General features: G+C 41.9%; 1 protein-coding gene across 1 annotated transcript; it reads right to left on the minus strand.

The window, feature by feature from the left end:
- Positions 1–31: 31 nt before the first annotated feature.
- LOC115154645 (55 kDa erythrocyte membrane protein) lies at positions 32–21,295 on the minus strand. Its single transcript, XM_029701091.1, has 12 exons — positions 20,918–21,295; positions 7,286–7,414; positions 7,044–7,122; positions 6,780–6,865; positions 6,564–6,632; positions 3,312–3,508; positions 2,905–3,008; positions 2,706–2,786; positions 2,510–2,590; positions 2,218–2,420; positions 832–906; positions 32–669 (listed from the first exon to the last, which is right to left on the minus strand). Exons 1-12 carry the CDS (start codon positions 21,038–21,040, stop codon positions 493–495), a joined length of 1,404 nt encoding a protein of 467 aa, XP_029556951.1. The 5' UTR covers positions 21,041–21,295; the 3' UTR covers positions 32–492.
- Between the last annotated feature and the right edge of the window lie 703 nt (positions 21,296–21,998).

The following is a 21,998-nucleotide window of genomic DNA, read 5'->3' on the forward strand; positions in this document are numbered from 1 at the left end:
GACCATATAATGAGGAACCTTGACAATTTCATGTAGAACACGTTTTCCCTGTATTTTAATACATGACCATATTGACAATATAGTTATGTAAAATTTCATGACACCCTGTTTACAATTGAACCCGAGATAAGGATACTGATGATGAAACCCTGTCAGGTAAAGCGGTGTTACGTTCACAGTAGTGGTCCTCTATGCATTAACATGCTAATAATCAGCTGCAGTCGTATGGCACCCATCATTCAGCACCTGAAAAGCCAGAAGCACTAAGATCTTACAAACATGTAAAATATCCCTTTGTGGTGAGTTTCATTCTACGTTATGAAATAAAATGGTATCTTCTGTATTGCTTTTTTTTATGCACTTGTGCAAAACTTAATGACCGTAACCATAGCGATTAGCTGCTACCCAAACCGTGTGGTGTATCAGTAACGCGTGGTCAGGTCTTGTGATATTAAAACAGTTTTGTTAGACTGTTCTTCAGGGGTACACTTGTCAGTAGACCCAGGAAACCGGAACCCATTGTGGGGTGGAAGTGGCTTGCTCAATGGCTGCCTCCACTCCTTTCACACTCTCATCAACATCGTTGTTAACCAGCAGCACGTCAAAGAAGTGTCTGTAGGTGGAGTGGATGGCATCTGACTCCTTCTGGATCGACTGGACAGCGTCTGACTACAAGACAAGGGACAGAGATGTGTCAGACTCCTGAGAGTTTCAGGACTTCATTACTTATTAGAAAGGTTGATATGGTATAAATGGTTGGAGAGGTGCATTTTGAAAGGTCCTCGACAAACAGCCAACATTCCTGGATGTAACGAATGAGCAGTAGTGTACCTGGGTAGCTGAGTTGGTAGGTGCAATGAACACCACTAGAGGCGCAAAGTCTGCCGTCCGCAAGAGTTTCAATGTCTTGATAACAAGAAAAAATAAGCACCATGTTATTCATCTGACACAAATTAATTGCAATGTTAACCAACAGTTTTTTTGTTTTTAAATACACTATACATACAAAAGTGTGTGGACACCCCTTCAAATTAGTGGATTCAACTATTTCAGCCACACCTTTTGCTGACGTGTATAAAATCGAGCACACAGCCATGCACTCTCCATAGACCAACATTGGCAGTAGAATGGCCTTACTGAACAGCTCAGTGACTGTCAGATAGGATGCCAACAAGTCAGTTTATCACATTTCTGCCCTGCTCGAGCTGCCCCGGTCAACTGTAAGTGCTGTTATTGTGAAGTGGAAATGTCTAGGAGTAACAACAGCTCAGCCGTGAAGTGGTAGGCCACACAAGCTCACAGAACGGGACCACCGAGTGTTGAAGCGCGTAAAAGTCGTCTGTTCTCGGTAGCAACACTCAATACCGAGTTCCACATTTCCTCTGGAAGCAATGTCAGCACAATAACTATTCATCGGGAGCTTCATGAAATGGGTTTCTATGGCCGATCAGCCGCACACAAGCCTAAGATCACCATGCGCAATGCCAAGCGTCGGCTGGAGTGGTGTAAAACTCGCTGCAATTGGACTCTGGAGCAGTGGAAACGTGTTCTCTGGAGTGATGAATCACACTTCACCATCTGGCAGTCCGACGGACTAATCTGGGTTTGGCGGATGCCAGGAGAAAGCTACCTGCCCCAATGCATAGTGTCAACTGTAAAGTTTGGTGAAGGAGGAATAATGGTCTGGGGCTGTTTTTCATGGTTCGGGCTAGGCCCCTTAGTTCCAGTGAAGGGAAATCTTAATGCTACAGCATACAATGACATTCTAGACGATTCTGTGCTTCCAACTTTGTGGCAACAGTTTGGGGAAGGCCCTTTCCTGTTTGACCATGACAATGCCCCCAAACACAAAGCGAGGTCCATACAGAAATGGTTTGTTGAAATTGGTGTGGAAGAACTTGACTGGCCTGCACAGAGCCCTGACCTCAACCCCATCGAACACCTTTGGGATGAATTGGAATGCTGACTGCGAGCCAGGCCTAATCGCCCAACATCAGTGCCCGACATCTCAAATGCTTTTGTGGCTGAATGGAAGCAAGTCCCCACAGCAATGTTCCAACATCTAGTGGAAAGCCTTCCCAGAAGAGTGGAGGCTGTTATAGCAGCAAAGGGGGACCAACTCCATATTAATGCCCATGATTTTGGAATGAGATATTCAATGAGTAGGTGTCCACATACTTTTGGTCATGTGTAGTGTATATTACGTTTTATGCCTACCTGTGGCTCCACATCCAGCAGGGCAATTTTTCCTTGCTCATGGATCTTCTGGATAGTCTCCATTTTGGTTCCAAACATGAACCCCTGGAAGCTGCCGTACTCCAGCAGCTCATTCCCAGTGATGCACTTGGTCATGGTGTCGTTGGAGATGAAGTAGTACTCCTGCCCGTTCTCCTCGTCCTTACGTGGGGGTCTGGTGGTGTCTGTTGTTTGGATCGAGCCCCAGTTAATGCAGGTTGGTAGATTTGGCAAAACCAGACAGAAGATCATTAGAAGTAAAGGTCATACTCACGTGGTGCTGGGTAGGCAAACTTCTCTGGGTATTTGGTCAGCAACGAGCTTTTGATATGGCTCCTTCCCACACCTGGTGCACCTGCAAAGAGAGATTACAGAAGGCCAAGGGAGGTTAATATACTCACTTTTATTGTGATTTCAATTCGTTTTATGGCAGGCAGGTCTTGATTATGACAATCACATAGGGAGCTTACCAATAAGCACCAAGGTTTTTCTGCTGAAGGCAGGGAGCCGGACAACCTCTTCATAAGAAATCACGTCCAACTGGTCAAAGACTAACAAAAGGGAGAAAATAATACATGGGTGGTTTAGGGATCTAAAACAATACATTATACATGTAGTTAGTATAGGTAGTTCTCCAGACTGTATTGGATATAAACAAATAAGTCTTACTAGAGCTGTGCTTGGCCAGATACTTGTCTTTGCACTTCTTCTTCTTTCCAAAGGGGCTGCAGGATTGGGTGCCCTCTGTGGCCTTACTTTTACTTGCCACCCGCCTGGAGCAGAGGAGAGACTTGGGGTTACTCACACACTGAAAACCTACTCTCACCTACAATCCATACAAAGTTTTTAACTGTAACACATTACCGCTATATTTTTTGAGCAAAGTTATCTTTCTTTTTTGGTTTAGAGCAAAGTGTGTTTTTCAGCGTCTGATGTTTTTGTTCGGATTAAGATCATGCCAGCTGATCCTAGGGATTCCAGTACTTTGGATCCCAGGACTTTAGAGCAACTTTGAGGCAAAAGCTTTTTTATGAGTAATCAGAAGTGGATCGACTACTCTACTTTGCGGATCATACCATTCTTGAAGTTCTGGGGAGGGGATGATTCCAGCAAAGTCGGCGGTAGAGATGTCCACCTTGCCTTGCCACCAGTTCGGATCATGCTTGTTGATGATCTGAATGATGTCGCCCGTTTTGAACTTCAGCCCTGCTTCTTTGCATGGGATGAGGTCATCCTTGGCAGGGTCGTAGTCAAACTGAGCCCTCATGTACGTCTGTTGAGTAACACAGAACAGCTGCATACACAGAGATGGCTGAGAGGACATGATCTCCTTTCTGGGAATTGGGCAAAACATTTTTGAATATGTGTATTGCGGTTAATATCGTCTTTTATAGCACTGCAGTTTCCAGCATATGGTAGAATCTTATAGTACTCTAAAATAAAGAGATAGTGCTGTGGCTTAAATTAAACTTACCTGTCTCAACAGCATCCTAGATGTTAGAGTTAGCTAGTAATCTATCAGTTAATGGTTCACAAACGCTTCCCATGGTATTATGCTCTCTGACGCAACAACACAGAGGTCATAGTAACATCCACAGGAGGGATTTGGGCTCCAAAATCGTTTTCTATATAATTACCATATAGTTTACGATAGGCTTAGTAGCCTATTCTAATTATATAGAAAACGATTTGCTGGATTAGTTTCTATCAATGGGCAAAAAGCTTTACATTAGACTGCCATCACTGACCACACTACTCGAGCAGTTATCATAATGCCTGGACATGCTTATTTTATTCTGGAATTGACAAACACGACTTTGGTTGAAGGGTTTGTCATTATGTTGTATACAACTGTTTTTCAATTAGTTCACATTTAAAATGAAACTCATATGTCGAAATGTTTCATAATTTTAGGTTGTGAGGCAGAACAATCATTATCCACTGTCATAAGTTGGGGGAGATGTGATGGCATAATGTGACCAGCAGATGGCAGAGTGAATGTCAAGTTGAACACTACCAACGTGTTTCAGTTCAGTTCGCCAGTCTAACATGACAGATGATCTGAATATCGGGCCACTAGTGGAATCTAATGATTGTATAGTCACCTGTGTCTTTCATTGGCTTAAGGGGAGGATTCGCCTGACAAAGAACAAACTCTATTTAATAAAGAGGATTTGGAAGAAGATATCATTGGAGGTACAGAAGGTACCTTATCAAAGATGTGGTCACGTTTCAAGCATGGTATCATAGAAAAAGAACATTAACACTGTGGAACCCAGTTTGTCTTATTACAATGGTGGTAGTGAATAATAATTCACCAATTTGCTGATAAGGTCAAAAGATAATAGGAACCGTATTTAGATTACGTTATAGCACGTGAGTAGAGTAGGTTATGAGTCAATGGCACCAATAGGTGACAGGTGACTGAGGCCCTCTTTAATGACTGTCAACCTCTTGCAAACTAAAGGATGTACTATATATATATAAAATATACAGTTGAAGTCGGACATTTACATACACCTTAGCCAAATACATTTAAACTCAGTTTTTCACAATTCCTGGCATTTAATCCTAGTAAAAATTCCCTGTCAGTTAGGATCACCACTTTATTTTAAGAATGTGAAATGTCAGAATAATAGTAGAGAGAATGATTTATTTCAGCATTGATTTCTTTCATCACATTCCCAGTGGGTTAGAAGTTTACATACACTCAATTAGTATTTGGTAGCATTGCCTTTAAATTCTTTAACTTGGGTCAAACCTTTTGGGTAGCCTTCCACAAGCTTCCCACAATAAGTTGGGTGAATTTTGGCGCATTCCTCCTGACAGAGCTGGTGGAACTGAGTCAGGCCTCCTTGCTCGCACACGCTTTTTCAGTTCTGCTCACAAATTTTCTATGGGATTGAGGTCAGGGCTTTCTGATGGCCACTCCAATACCTTGACTTTCTTGTCCTTGAGCCATTTTGCCACAACTTTGGAAGTATGCTTGGGGTCATTGTCCATTTGGAAGACCCATTTGCGACCAAGCTTTAACTTCCTGACTGATGTTGCTTCAATATATCCACATACTTTTCCTTCCTCGTGATGCCATCTATTTTGTGAAGTACACCAGTCCCTCCTGCACCAAAGCACCCCCACAACATGATGCTGCCACCCCCGTGCTTCACGGTTGGGATGATGTTCTTCGGCTTGCAAGCCTCCCCATTTTTCCTCCAAACACAACGATGGTCATTATGGCCAAACAGTTCTATTTTTGTTTCATCAGACCAGAGGACATTTCTCCAAAAAGTACGATCTTTGTCCCCATGTGCAGTTGCAAACTGGCTTTTTTATGGCGGTTTTGGAGCAGTGGCTTCTTCCTTGCTGAGCGGCCTTTCAGGTTATGTCAATATAGGACTCGTTTTACTATGGATATAGATACTTTTGTACCTGTTTCCTCCAGCATCTTCACAAGGTCCTTTGCTGTTGTTCTGGGATTAATTTGCACTTTTCGCACCAATGTACGTTCATCTCTAGGAGACAGAACGCGTCTCCTTCCTGAGCGGTATGACGGCTGCGTGGTCCCATGGTGTTTATACTTGCGTACTATTGTTTGTACAGATGAACGTAGTACCTTCAGGCGTTTGGAAATTGCTCCCAAGGATGAACCAGACTTGTGGAGGTCTACGATTTTATTTCTGAGGTCTTGGCTGATTTCCTTTGATTTTACCATGATGTCAAGCAAAGAGGCATTGAGTTTGAAGGTAGGCCTTGAAATACATCCACAGACACACATCCAATTGACTCAAATGATGTCAATTAGCCTATCAGAAGCTTCTAAAGCCATGACATCATTTTCTGGAATTTTCCAAGCTGTTTAAAGGCACAGTCAACTTAGTGTATGTAAACTTCTGACCCATTGGAATTGTGATACAGTGAATTATAAGTGAAATAATCTGTCTGTAAACAATTGTTGGAAAAATGACTTGTGTCATGCACAAAGTAGATGTCCTAACCGACTTGCCAAAACTATAGTTTGTTAACAAGAAATTTGTGGAGTGGTTGAAAAATGAGTTTTAATGACTCCAACCTAAGTGTATGTAAACTTCCGACTTCAACTGTACCTGCAGTAATTCTCTGATGAAATCATTTGGGATATCATGGCAGAACAAGTCTAACAATGAGCATAACACTGCTTGAATAGTAACCATTTCTTTGATTATGCATGCAACTGAAATTTGACTTAAGGGTGCAAAAAAATAATAATAATTCAGTCCAGATAGTGATTATAGCCAAGTCCATTCAGAAAGGGGAAGTGTGCACATTCATTGGGTCATTTATTGGTTTACCTCACACACAAGAGAGCACCTTGGCTGGTTGGGGATGATTTTCATTGTGACTACTCCGTTGGTATCTTTCTGTAATGGAGGATGGCAACCATTTTACTTACACTCCACACTATCAAAACTAGGATTGTGAGTTTGCAACATGTCACCCATTCTCTCAGGGGCAGAATGCGCTTCAGCATATTTTTCTTTGTTAAAATAGAGACAGTAGGGACTTGCCAGGATCTTTTGTAGCTGGTCAACAGATTGGTTGGCCACACTCGTTCCATTGATCTCTGCTATTTCATCCCCTTCATGAAGGGAACCTGGAGAAGGACAGGAAATAATCCGCATCAGTACAGAATAACCAGTATGGCCAGAGAGAGTTATCAGGCAAATAACCAATCTCTATTTTCCATACAAGTATGGGGATAATGTTGATGTTCTAATACAAATTCATTCCAATCACTTCAGTATGTTCGTCGATGTGGTTGAGTTCTGTACCTTGTCTATGTATCATTCCCCCATGTAATATTCTGGCCACAGTGCACTTCTGTTTTCCATTAAATTTCAGAGTCACCCCCTAAAGGCAAAAAAAACATGAAAACAGCACACATCAACCTGTCCTCAAAATGACAGAGTGAGTCAGAGAGATAGAGGAGAGACGGGAAGCGAAAGGGGAGAGAAAGACAGAAAGGGAGTAAGCGAGACATAAAAAGAGAGGAATTGGCATCTGAATGATTTACCATGGGCTCTGAGGGATTTTTTTCAAACGCCACCTCACGCATCCTAGTTGGCTCAGTTCCGTTCATGTGACCAGCGCTGCCGTTAGTGTATACTTCTGCTCCTTTTGTCTCATAGGCTGGCATAACCCCCTATGGGAAAACATATCAAGACTCAACATCAACAGGCACAGGCAATAGGATACTGGGGTGAAAAACTCACTGTGAACACAACCTCAGTGTGCTCCTATACGACATGCAATTTTGGATTATCATCTTGACAAAATGTCATAATCCGTCCAAAACATCCACGTTTGCAGGGTTACTAGGTGTCAATGGTTGGCCCTATTTGTTTTAGAAATTGTGGAACAATGCAATCATGGAAAAGCCTTTTGACAATCTCATGCAAAGCACCCAAACAACTTGAAAGCATTGCAGCAATACAGCTACAATTAGTTACATTTTTGTTTACTAGGAATACATAAATACATTGTAAATACAACAAGTTTAGCATTCTGATCATCTGATGTCAGATTATTTGAACATTGGCATTTCTAGTGGCATTATTAAAAGCCTTTTTCGGCTGTGTCCCAAGAGCCATGTTTAATTCGCAGTTTCAGCATCTGTTCAGGGTTGAAAATTAACTCCACATTTTCACCAGCTCATTAGGCAGGGACAACCCATATCCGCTGCTCTGGTTCACCTGCTAAAAGATTGCCATGGCTACGCCTGAGTGAGATCGTGTTTCGAAGAAAAGTATTGATATGAACAAACAAATCCCTCGTAAAGATTATGACATCCATTACAGCGACACATAGCAACCCTGGCCACTTGACCACTGTCTGGCTGCGAGAACACTGAGCTGTGTGTAATGTAACTCAAAGGAATGTGGCCTTTGCTGATGATCCCTCACCTCCACTCCACCCGTTCCATTTCAGCAATGTGCAAACCAGGTTTGATTGAATACAAGTACAAATGCCAAATGCTTAAGTACACCAAAGTGCTCTATGTGAATGACCTTTCTATGACCTTGAAATACCGCAGCAGCTAATTCAAAACAGGGATCCAAAAGTAGACCATGAAATGATTTAAAGCAGATTGTGGAGCCTTTCCTTTCCTTAACTCCACACATGGAGAGGATAATGGAAGACCGGTCCAGGTGGGACCTCCCGTGGGATTTGGCCTGCTCTGTTGTGTGGATGTCCCTCCATTACACACAGTGCGGCACAAGCTTTTATCACACTGCCTAATTCACTTTTACTGCTCTCACCCCCAGCCCCATGGGCATTATCACATTGCTAGCCCTGCCAGGGATGAGTAAAACCACTCAGGTCGACAACCATCAGACTAATCTAGCCCCTGACTGTTCTGTACATGGACCCCTGGGTGACAAAGGTTACTTACCACCTGTAAGGTGCAGTAATGGAATGAAGCCTCCTACACTCCCTGATGGAACATGCTGCCGGCCCCAGCGGTGCCAGCTCTGTGGCTTGAGAGACGTTATCTAACGTAGATACGTTTAAGTATCTTTTAACAGATAACTGCAAGTGTCCCTTCAATGTTAACAATCTTAAGCTCTATGGGGGACATGGAACATAATAATACTAGTTCAGAGAAATCCCATGGTGCCTTTGTTAACCACGTAAACAACTTCTCGTTTTAGATTAGCTAATCATTTGTTCAATGTGCTTGACCACATCACACTGACACAAGTTCATTCGCAATGACTCTGATAGCTTTGTCTTTTCACAATTATCCGCTCACCCCAAAAAGAATTAGGCCTATAAGAAGGGGGTAATCTGTCATAGTTCTGTATACGAATAGGAATCAATACGCCAGTAGTCTTGTCTAGTGTAGTCAGATCCACTGACTAAAGAACGGATGATGGCAGTGATGTCTTTGAGGGAAAACAACAAGGCCATAAAAAAAATGACTAACAACTCCAATGGCATCATATTTTCACAAAGCAATTTTCCTTTATCTTATCGGTTTTAGCCTCTCCTTGTCCCTTGTAACCGAGTGGGTTATCACTAGAGTGTGTGTTTTATGTGCAACAATGGCATATTATATTATTGAAAAATCGTGTGGAGGTTTTAGGACAAGGTCTATTATGTCTATTTCTATGCTCACCAACCCCTAAAAAAAACTTCTAAAGTTGTCTGCCTCGGAGGAACCACGAGGACATATGGATTTTGAACAAAGGGAAAGCAAACTGTCAAACTTGTTAGGGCTGTTACTTATAGCCTGACCCTTCACCCAACCACTTTGACTGGGTCTAAAAATGCATTGTAGTCAGGCCATTAGCCAAAGAACAACCAGTTCGATGTTTGTCTGTTTTCCCCATTTAAGGAGAAGCTGTGTACACTCTGTACACTATCTCACTATGGACACGCCCAGGCTCAACCAAACTGGTCGTGGGGAGCCTTGAGAAAAATGCTGAGGTAGGGAAAATTAACCCTGATCCTGACCATACCTTCCCTGACAGAATGACAAAAGAATACTGTTAAAGCTTGACAGAGGGCCATTTTTCTTTCAACACAAACCCCAGTAGGCTGTGGATTCTTTCCGACATTTGAATAGACTTGAACGTTAAAACAGCAATGAAAACAGAAATGACAGATGTTAAGATTCTGTGCCCTGTTTGGTGCAGCTGCAGTAGCCTCTGTCCATGGGGGGGGGGGGGGGGGGGTAATCATGCAGAGTGTATGGGAGATTCCTCTTCTCTACGGGGGGATACATTCCCGGAAACGCAGCAAGGTCACACACACACACTAGGCTTCAACACCATGTGGACTAGTCTGCAGTGTTCCAGTAAAAGCCTAGAGGGGTCTTGTGGTCAATGTGAGTAAACAAGTTGTTTACTCTGCAACATAATACTGATATTACAGGAGACCAGTACCAGGAGTGTAGAAATAGTGTCTGTCATAACACATCAACACATCATTGTAGTGGAACACTCTTCAGACTGGATCCAAGGTAAACACTGATGAAATGACATCCCCATAGGGCCATAGTGTGCGGTATGCTGCATGTTTACCGAGACGGACCTGTCCTTGCCTGTTTTGAAAGAAACTGGTAAGGGACATATCACAATAGTTTCCTCATCATACAGGCAAAAAGGTTGAAGTTCGTTAATCATATTGTTCAGCACACAGGACTAAGTCATAAAAAGACAGGCTCACCCAGTCTTCAATAAATCCCCTACAAAGTGCTGACCCTGGTTGGAATGAGAAGGAAGTCACATGTCCAAAGGAAACTGCCAGACTTTGGTCTAAAGGGTAACTGGTGTCATCTGGATAATGAATATCTTTAATAGCAGAAAACAGCCGAGGTCAGCTGAAGAACACACAGCACATGCATTTCTTGAGCAAGCTTACTACAAAGTTGGAAAACGTTCCATTTTTGTTTTAATGATGACTCGGGCATACTTGGTTCCCACTATTACAAGCCGACCTTGATCAACTGTCTGCCTACTGGGCCGTGATTTCAAGGTCAGCTTTGTATAATTGATGAGCACTAGTTTTCCTGAAGCTTTTTATGGAACTTCTCCAAAAGGGGGAACCAAGGGTTTTTAACAAGATCCCTTTTCTATAGTTACAGCCAAGATTGAAAAAGGTGTGGGTCTAAAGTTTGGCTGTCAAACATACAACCCGCAGGTGGTTTGAGTTAAAAAAAGTATATATATGTTATATATAACTCAGTATACTTTAAAATGTCTATCTTGCTGATTTTCAGTGCGGCCCCCCGGACCTCGTTGAAGACCGAATGCGGCCCCCAGGGTAAAATGAGTTTGACACCCCTGGTCTAAAGTGAAACAGCCTTTTAATACCCAATACAGTTTGAAAGTTAGTTTACCAAGTGAGTTAACAACAGTCCAGTTAGAGCTAATTGGCCCAGCGTCGTCCGGGTTAGGGGGAGGTTTTGGTAGGCCGTCATTGTAAAATAAGAATTTCTTCTTAACTGACTTGCCTAGTTAAATAAAGGTTAAGTAAATACAATTCCAAAAGAGTCCTGTTACTATGTCATGTGAAATACAAAACTCGTTATGCTGTTAAGAGTCAAATTAGGCAAGCACCCACTGTAGATATTATCAGTTTGACAGTAAACAAAGAGGGTAATCCTCTTCAACAGGTAACACAGTTTAACTATAGCATTATTCAAAGTTTACAGACGCTCATGGTATAATCCCTCCCAATGTCGTTTTAGCAGAGTAAGCATTCTCAATAATCTTCTGTATCTCATAATGCTGAACTAGTCAACAGGACTCAGAAATACTGAATTATACCCTATGTAAAAAAACAACTTCAGGCTCCAAAGTGCCAGGGTGGATTCAACGGTGGAGGTCCTCCCAGTCTCCCAGAAGAAAAACATTATGTTCTTCTGTGGCTTCCTACTTCCACTGCACTGAGCAGTGTCAGATTACGAGGTGGGCTGGGGGAGGGTCTCAGAGTCAAAGAAAAACAATCTGGTCTTGAAGCCTTTGGGTCTTTTGTACATGTGATTTCCTAGTTGTCATTGGTTTTGACCCCTGACCTGAATGTGTGAACAGCAGGCCTCTGGGAGTTGTAGTCATCCACCAGTGATGGAAGCTTGGTTATTGATGACTATTTATGACTCCCTGATAAAATAAATGTTAAATAAATAAATACAATTGAAGTGGGGAGGGGAGTAGTGTCAAAAACAACAGAGACTAAGGGCTCAGTTGGTAGAGCATGGTGTTTGCAACGCCAGCATGGTGTGTGCAACACCAGGGTTGTGGGTTCCATTCCCACAGGGGGCCAGTACAAAAAAATAAAATGTATGAAATAAAATGTATGCATTCACTACTGTAAGTCGCTCTGGATAAGAGCGTCTGCTAAATGACTAAAATGTATAAATGTAAGGGCCATGTTTTGAATCAACATTACAACACAGCTATAGGGCTACATGTTGTGTGCTCTTTCATTCATCTGTGGTTCCCATCACCTAATCCAGTGATGATAACATTCATCTGTTATGTTGAAATGTAGAATATTTTTGTATTCATTTAGATAAGAAATGAACAGGAGGAATTACACTGGGTGCTGTGAATACGCAACTTGAAGGACAAAGTGTTCCAGTGACAGCAACAACACAAAATTGCTAGACAAATAGTTCAAGGTACAAACTGGATCTAATGTCTCTATAATCAAACCCTCCCAAAAATACCAGGGCTAGGTTAGGGTAGATTCCTAACAAATGACTAAGAACTATTGATCCACAAGACCTTGCAGGGCCACAGCGATAAGGCTGCGTTTACACAGGCAGCACAATTCGGATCTTTTGCCACTAATTGGTCTTTTGACCAATCAGATCAGCTCTTTGGCCAATAATTGGGCAAAGGATCAGAATTGGGCTGCCTGTGTAAACGCAAACCAAGGCAGTACATATCTGTGAGCCCCTCCCTATATCTTAACATAAATGCTACAATAAATGACATTCAAAATATTGAAGAAAATATCAGACAAGCGTCTGCCTACACTCACATATTGCTGTAGGCATTTTGTTTAGTCAAGTTCATGTTGGATGAGTCCCTTCTTCACAATAAGTGTTGCTAAAACATACAGTATGTATTTATATTGTAATTACAACTACAGGTACAATGTAAAGTAGTATGGTTGGTACTCATTGTCACAAGGTACTTATTATGTAGAATACACAGTTAACAAATGTAATGCATAATCATTTTGTAATTACACAACCCGCAAGCAGGTACCATCATTTCAAGTAAGCTTGATATAAAAAGCAGAGCAACGTTATTCATGAGGACGTGTTTTTTTGGTTCAATGAGAGGATGAGAGCACGGAACATAACGCAAGCACATCCGCAATGTTCTAGTGTCTGTCTGTCCCTGTTTTAACTGCACCGATGAGACAAGGGTTTAGGATGGGAGACACCTTGCATTAGGCAGACATTGCTGTGTGTCTATTTATAGAAAGCTGCAGTTCTTTAGCCTGGAAGATTAGGCTAGTGTCCAGTGAAACATGACTCAGCTGATGTAGTCTGCACACTCCAGGCAGCTAGCACATACAGGACGCCTTATTCAGACACAAGCAACACACACACACAAAGAATGAGACACCAGCACTCATCTCTACGATATTCTTAAGATAAGATATTCGTTTGCCTCCTCAAAGCAGATGTGATCCTGACTTGGCGACAGTCCAGATCTCACAATAGATGATGATTTCACATTTCAGTTTCTCCCTGAGGTACTGCTGCACCAGGTTACTACACCCGTTGCTGATGTCAGGGAAAAGTCTCCATGCAAGGCTTCCCCTCTCCATGTCAAAGTTGCTACTTCAAAGTCCTTGTTGGAAGTGTCATGGCTTCTTTCGAACTTGATTGCCTGGCTTACTGCATCACTCATTAGCTCCTTCTTCCCTGATCAAGCAGAGTATTTTAACCCGTCCTTCCACTTCAATAGAGGGGTGACACCATAGAGATACTACTCAATTACTAGAGGCATGTGCTATAACAGAAATTGTGTAATAGAAAATAGTGTCACCCCAAAATATTGTTGTATAATTATAAATAAAGTTCATACGGGCTTTATACAAATTATCTGTATAAATAGCCTCTAAAATATATATATGCAAACAGACCATAAACGTCAAAATTTTTGTTTTCTTGGAATGCTGTGAATGTTACAATGTCAGTACTTGATGTATTTACAAGTTGTCTAAATCCTATCATCAACCGATTTCAGACATGTAGGGCTGCGATTGACTGCATTTTTTAAAATGGAATGTTTGCATTTTGGCAGTTAATTTGAATCATTCCTCTAAAACAGTTTGGCTATAGCTAGCTAACAAACATTCAGAGCAGATTATCTTCAAATTCATTGTTTTGCACAATATCTTATCACAGCACCAGCAAATCATGGTTGTCCAACTCCCTGACCAAAATGGCTGACCTTTTAGACCATCATAAGAAGGTTCATGTCCATTCTAGTATTCTAATTCATAATTCTATGGGTGACCCATTCATCAAGTAAATCCCCTCAAACTCCAGGCAGTAAAGGCCCTGCTGTGCACTTTAGCCTTAATCCCCTGAAACTGGCGAGGCCTATTGTACAATCATCACATACCAAAAAATCCCCCCTTGAGACAGACAAAGGACAACCTCCTGATTGTATCTAATAGGTACACCTGGCTCGGCATTTTTCCCAAGCAAGCAAACAAAGACAAGGACATGGGAATGTCATCCTGATCTAGGGGACCAATGGGACTGAGGGGATTAACGGTCTACTATAGCTATGCCTCATCAAGACGTTGATAGCATTAAGCCCTCCTCACCTGTGGGGTCAAAGGTCCATGGTGAAATGTGTGGTTGGAATGGGAGCATACTACTACTGTAAGACCCTTACTTGACATACGGAAGTCTTTCACAAATAATTAAGAAGACAGACGAAAATCCATATTAAAACATCCAGAGCAGCTGCCTGCATCCCTTGATGTTATTGACGCTCAGGGACGTTTCTAGCATTTTGGAGACCCTAAGAAAGATTTGGTTGTGGGGCGGAGGAGAGAAAATTTAGCCGTTTTTAAATACATTTCATGAGATTCTATTCATTTTCCCATGGGGTTGAGAGAAACATTTTTCCGTTTTAAAGGAAATGTCCTGCAATTCTACACATTTTTCCATGACTCATGCCATGTTCATATGATATCTGAGTGAGAAAAACCAATGGGGGCCCCCTGGAGGTCAAAGCCCTTAGGCACACAAGGTGCCTGGTCAGTAATTTGGCCATAATTACTACAAGGTTAAGATAGCTAGCTAGACTAACTTACCTAGCAATCTATAAAATGTTAGCTGACATGGGCTAATTGAGTGACTGTCGGTGACTGACACAACAAGAGGAAAACATACACATTTGGTGCTTTTCCATTGAGATTTACCCCCAGACCAGTGGAACGCCAATGTTTTAAGTTAACGTGTGTTAAGCTCTAGACTTGTTGCGTTTCCATCAGTAGTGTGACACTTGAAGTGGAACTGACAGCATGTTATCAACATGGAATCTTATTCAAATCTGTTCCTATACACCCCCAGGAAGAATATGACACCTTTTTTGTTAATTTTCAGACATTCGAGCACTTAGATATGGTCATTTTCACGTTGTCATAAACTCATAGAATGTTTGGGAATTACATAAAGTAAGACATTTGTGGAAATTCTATAGCAATAAAATGTGGGAAAGCGGCCGTGCATTTGGACAATTAATAGGCACTGCAGTAAATAAAACCTAATAAAAACATCTGTCTTGTCCAGGACCAGAGTCTACGCAGACTGGTGCACCATAGCCAATCACAGCTACAGCAGGACTATATGGCCTGGCATCATTCACTTTGAACTGGACTGTGTGTTTACAGGCAGTAGCAACAATGCGACTTTAGATCACTAGAACGCATTTAAATGCAAATATGTACAGTAAATACCATGGGAGTCCTCTTAAATTTGGGGACTTCACAGTCCTAGTGATCAAACAACCATGAAAAGGTAGGCTCTCTCTCCCTAAGTTGCCTATGCACATCAACAACAACAAGATCAACAACTAATGCTAGCCAGATCAAGATGAGCAAAAATCTAATGAGGGAACATTAGATAAAGTCTCTCAAACTTTTTCAGCTGGTTGACCATCAAAATTGCACTGATAAACGATGGGGAATTGTAGCCTGCTCGTCCTTCTGCAGCTTGTAGCGATGGGCATTCTGGCTCTTTTCAGTGAGCCGACTCGTTCGGCTCAGCTCACCAAAAAGAGCCGGCTCTTTTGGCTCCCAAACGGCTCTTTAAAAAATATGTTTTGTATTTTTTCAAGTCAAACAGTTTGCGATAGTTTGACTATGACTGGTGTTAAAACAATTCTAATTAAATTATTAAATGAAATCATACTCTACCTTAACCACGATGTATTTAAAAATGCATTGGTTTGTTATGAAAAAGAATGCTATTAAACATTTGCATTTAAAGTATCACTTTTTAATGTATATAAACAAAGTGCATATAAATGTAACAATTCAAAACGAATACAATCTGAACAACATAATAGAATACTGCACCATATCAAAGAAAAATAAATAATGTGCAAAACTGCAGCATCCCACTTAAAACATTAAACTGGTCCCTCTTTTCTCTCTCTTCTTTATTGCCATGTTATAACCAGCAGCACACAGCAATGCTGACCATATTTTGCTTTTATGAGAGATTTGCATTCAGAAATGCAAGCTGCCTCACTTTCGAGGGGCTGATGCGGTTTCTTCTCTCAGTAATAATTTGTCCTGTTTTCGAGAAGACCCTCTCAGAGGGAACGGATGTGGCCACTATGCAGAGTCTCCCTGTTATGACTTTAGTAAGCCGTGGGTAGATAGAAGCCTTGTTCTTCCACCAGCTCTGAGGATCTGCAGATCTTTGGAGGGGGCTCCTCCAAATAGGATTAGACCTCCATTATGGCATCTGCTGAGGGATTCCTTCGTGCTGCATCCCCAGTTGCTCTCTCATCAAACAGCATCCAAACAGCAGACTTTTGTGGCACTACTGCTGGTGCTTCTACTCCATCTGATCCCTCTTCTTCCTGTTGCCCTGGTGCCTGAGCCAGCTGACTGCCGGGGCTGTCCCTCCATCTGATCCCTCTTCTTCCTGTTGCCCTGGTGCCTGAGCCAGCTGACTGCTGGGGCTGTCCCTCCATCTGATCCCTCTTCTTCCTGTTGCCCTGGTGCCTGAGCCAGCTGACTGCTGGAGCTGTCCCTCCCTGCTGTTGAGGTTATTCTTTGATGAGCCTCATCAATCGCTCTGGCATCACTGATGGCTAACTTCTTAAACCTAGGGTCAAGTGCAGTGGTTTCTGATAGCGCGTGATTATATTCCATTCTGTGGAACTTTCTGTCCATTGATGAACATAGGGTGTCCATCAACTCTGTCACATGTCCTGTGGTTACATTTGCTTATCTCTGGCGGCTGGCTGTGATTCGCTGCAGACCCTTACATAGGAGTATCATTTTTGAGGCTGTCACATAGCTGAAAAGAGAGAAGAGTAACTTATTAGTTCAGGTTCATGTTTTATCTACTGAATACTACATTCTCATCTACTGCTCATATACATATATAATACTGGATTAAATAATGATGTAGTAATAACTGCTTACTGTACCTCTCTCCACTGATCTCCACAGTGACCTGCTCAAAGGGTTCCAGGACTCTGCACACCTCCTCCACCACCTCCCATTCCTCTTGGCTCAGAGCATCAACAGGTGCATTGACAATGGCCAGGGTAGAGATGATGGCATCCTTTGACTCAAGAAACCTCTTCAACATATAAAATGTTGAATTCCACCTTGTAGTGCAGTCTTGTTTAGGTCTCTGCTCAGGCATCCCCATCTGGCGTTGTGTAGACTTTAGTTTTTCAGCACCTACTGTGCTCCTGTGGAAGTATTCCACAGCTGCTTTCACTTTGTCCACAGTGGGCTTCATCACCTTCAGAGCATCTCTTACAATCAGGTTGATTTTGTGGGCAAGACATGGATGATGGGTCCATTTAAAATGTTCATGGCTTTGGTTATGTTAGCTGCATTGTCGCTAACACAACAGACCACTTTTCCATCTACTTGCCATTCTCTGGCCACTCTCAACAGTTCCTCTGCCAAGTTCTCTGAGGTGTGTCTGTCTCTGAACTCAAAGCAGTCCAGAAGACAGCTAGACATCAAAAAATCTTCAATGAAGTGACATGTAACCGACATGTAAGAAGTGGTTACCCTTGATGTCCAGCAGTCAGCGGTAAGACAAACTGCAGTGCTTTTTGGACTCTTTCCCACACTGAAGCCTGTGTGCTCTCATACAGTTGTGGAATTAGTGATTTTGAAAGGGTTTTCCTGCTTAGAATTGTGTACATTGGATTTAGACTATTGCTATAATTTCTAAAACCTCTGTCCTCCACGATCGAAAATGGCTGTAAATCGGTGGCAATCATTTTAGCCAATGCAATATCAATTTGGCCTTGTTTTGCTACAGACATAGACTTTGGCATAAACTGGTCCATAGAAGACTGCGTTGCTGTGGGTCGCGGAGCAGGCCTACGTGACTGAGTGGAAACATGTCCACGTGTGGAGGTGCTGGCTCCACCACTATCACTAGCAGGCCCGCTAGTTTCTCGAAGCTCCGCTACAGCTACAGTAGCTTCACAGTTGGGTGCAAAGTTTGCATATGCCGGTGTAGGTTGTGAGTAGAACCGGCTTTATATGAGATTTTGTTTTGGCAAATTCTACACCGTGCACTAACATGGTCTACATTATTAAAATGCATCCAAATGCTACTGTGCTTCCGACTCATTTTCCAGATATTGTTTTCACAGCTGTCCTTCCTCTCTCTCCTCGGTGGCTAAGGGTGTGACTGAGTGAGTTGGCTCGGCCCTTCCTCACACATCTTTGGTTCATTGGTTGACACTGCGTGTCTGATTGACAGGAACAACAGGTGAGGCTGTTAGTCTGAGCAGACAGTCAGAACGAATGTGTGTGAGCTTGAGCATTTATACCTATATTATATTATTTTATTTATTTTTTCGTTGTTTGAATTAGTTCATTCTATTCATTTAAATCTTTTGATTATTCATATCTTAATTTTTTTATATTTTTATAAATAGATTCGGCTCTTCTGAAATGCGAGCCGGCTCCCAACGTTCCCCTACAAGAGCCGACTCGTTCGCGAACAACCCATCACTAGCAGCTTGCCTGTGAATGCATGCTGGTCCCAACCCACATTTTGACAACTCAATGGGAACTTGCCTGCCTGCCCACACATGCCAAATACATTTGATTGACAAATAAGAGATATGCTAACTGTGGATAACAGTTCTTCATGTTCAGCATAGCTAGCTGGCAAAGTGATTCACATTTCTTGCTAGCTAACCAAATGACACTTGCATCTCTAGCTGTAGCCACTGAAAAAAACAATATGTTAGCTAGCTACACATAGACTACATGTTTTAACAAAAAAAACGTGCAACTGCGACCCAAACTTCCCATTGTTTTATTAAAATATGGCCTTTATAATGTCCAAGTTTTTTCTTTGTATTATCTTTTACCAGATCTATTGTGTTATATTCTCCTACATTCCTTTCACATTTCCACAAACTTCAAAGTGTTTCCTTTCAAATGGTACCTTTCTTCAGGGCCTGAGCTACAGGCAGTTAGATTTGGGTATGTCATTTTAGGCGAGAATTGAAAAAAAGGGGCAGATCCTACATACTTATTACTATTTTTTGGAAGGAAAACTATTTCACTCTTACTGTAATTAATTATAGGTCATATTTCAAAGAAATCTGGAAATACTGGACAGTTACTTTAAAGTTGACAGTTATCCATTGTTATGTAAATGAGCCACGGCATTGCCTTGGCTCCAAGTTAGAGCAGGTCCGCCAGAGCCCTGGCCAAGTGAGACACGGGTGCCGGCCCGCATTGATGGAAACAGAAAAGTATTTTGGGTAAAACACTGGGGTAAATCCTCAATGGAAATGTGCCAGTTGTGTATTCTACTATCCTAACTAATAGTAAGTTGAGACTTCCTGGAGCCCGCTAGTGTCTGTGGGGCTCTAAGCGGCTGCTTATGTCACTTATGCCTAGAAACGACATAGTTGAAGCTTATAACTGGAGCATAACACATTGTTGAATCCAGATGCTGTACATGATCACCATATGGACATGTCTAAACAAAAGTCATGAGTTAAAAGTAGTGTTAAAAACAACAGTAGGCATAGTAGGCCTATGCTGGCAATTAGTGCCAACGTCAGTCACCTATTCTGAAAAATACACTCATCCGTTATGTAGACATTACATGTTGGCCTACTTCCCCCTATTGCTGTGAAATGGTTAACCTGATTCTGCTAAGCTGTGTTTAAACTTATCAAATCAAATTTAGTTGGTCACATACACATATTTAGCAGGTATCCCAATTCTGATATTTTTTCCACTCCTTGGTATTTTGACCATTCACAGCACATCTTTTCGCATCTGGTCTTTCTCAGAGCTGATCTGATTGGTCAAAAGACCCATTAGTGAAATAAATATCAGAATTGGGCTGCCTGTCTAAACGCAGTCCTTGTGCCTGGTGTGTGGTTTCTGTTCCTTGTGAGAGAAATTGCAGAACTGAATCTTGCTTATTACCTGTCTGGAACAAACTAAGATAGGATTTGACAAGCACTGAACTCACCGCATGCAGTAACGTCTTGGAGTGACCTAGACTGAAGCTCTGAACACGATAGCCTATATGACATAATAGGCTGTGTGGTCATCATGTTCAACTATTTACAAATAGGAAAACCCTATATTTAATCAAGTATATATGAATAATATATATATACTAATAATAATGTTTAATAATGTAGGCTATATATGAAAAACACAAAAAGCACATGAACACCAAGATGATCGTCTTAAACCGGATTTTACCAGCGCTGACCAGCGCATTAATATCCCCTGCGTCTTGAACTCCTGCAATGAAGTTAACTGACACATCTGTATAGCTTTTACGACATCACCAAGGAATGTGCCTACCGGACAGACATATAGGCCTACTGCGTATCTGATTAAGACATATTTTCTATCGTTTTAATGTTATGGCAATCGTATGAATGTATTGTAAACCGCTTACCTTTTCTGGCTTTGGTTTGTTTTGAAGCAGCTGCTCCAGGTACAGGTCGGAGAGGGCTGTTCGAGCACTGTTGACCCGCTCAAGTATGACAGCGGGTTCGTTTTTATTGGATTTTAATGTCATCTTTACTGGTTAGCAAAAAAAAACAAAAGTGAACGTAATGCGCCCTTGTTCAAGGTCCTATTGTAGCAGAGAAGGGGAAATGAGTGACAAGGAACCTTGGCGGTCTTATATATTGCTGTTCTGGGTTCAAGTCCGAGGTTCTGATCAATTCGGAGGTAGACTATAGTAGGCTAGGCTGCGAGGACACAGCTGACAAAGCAAGTAAACATCCGATTGCTAAAGGGGGCAGGCCCACTGCAGCTTCCTCAGTGGTAGAGCTGTTACGTGTTGCTGGCACAGTCAGGGGGTCATACCAAAAGTGGGGAACGCGCGCCGGAGAACTACGCGACGCGAGGCTTGAATAAAGGTGGTATTACGGCACCACTGGTTTTCAGCTGACTGCTATATGAAAAACATGGGAAATGCCACACACCACTACAGCCTAGACCTAGAATATACTCAGAAATTGTGTTGTCCTCTAATCTATATGCAGTGCCATACAGCTGTCAATTAGGCTAGCCATATAATAAATAGCTCTACAACATGAAAAAGAGTAGCCTAAAGCAACCTGGACTCAGGGGTAGACTTAACATAGTAAATGTAAATCCGGGAAACTCCAATTAATATGATATGTTACGTTTGTATGGTATGTATTAATTTGTGATGTCCGTCATCCATTTCATATGATATGAATTACAATTCGTATGCTATGTTACGAATCGCAATTCGTACAATATGTTATGAAAATGTATGATATGTTATGATTTCCAATTTGTTGAGGCTAATGTTAGCTAGGTGGCTAAGTGGCTAACGTTATCTAGGTTAGGGGTTAAGGTTAGGGGCAAAGGTTACGGTTAGTGTTAGGAGTTAGGTTAAAGGGTTAAGGTAAGAGTTAGGGGAAGGGTTAGCTAACATGCTAAGTAGTTGAAAAGTAGCTAAAAAATAGTAAATAGTTGCAAATGAGTGAAAATGCTAAAGT

Source organism: Salmo trutta, chromosome 19, assembly GCF_901001165.1.
Source record: "Salmo trutta chromosome 19, fSalTru1.1, whole genome shotgun sequence".
Taxonomy (NCBI): domain Eukaryota; kingdom Metazoa; phylum Chordata; class Actinopteri; order Salmoniformes; family Salmonidae; genus Salmo; species Salmo trutta.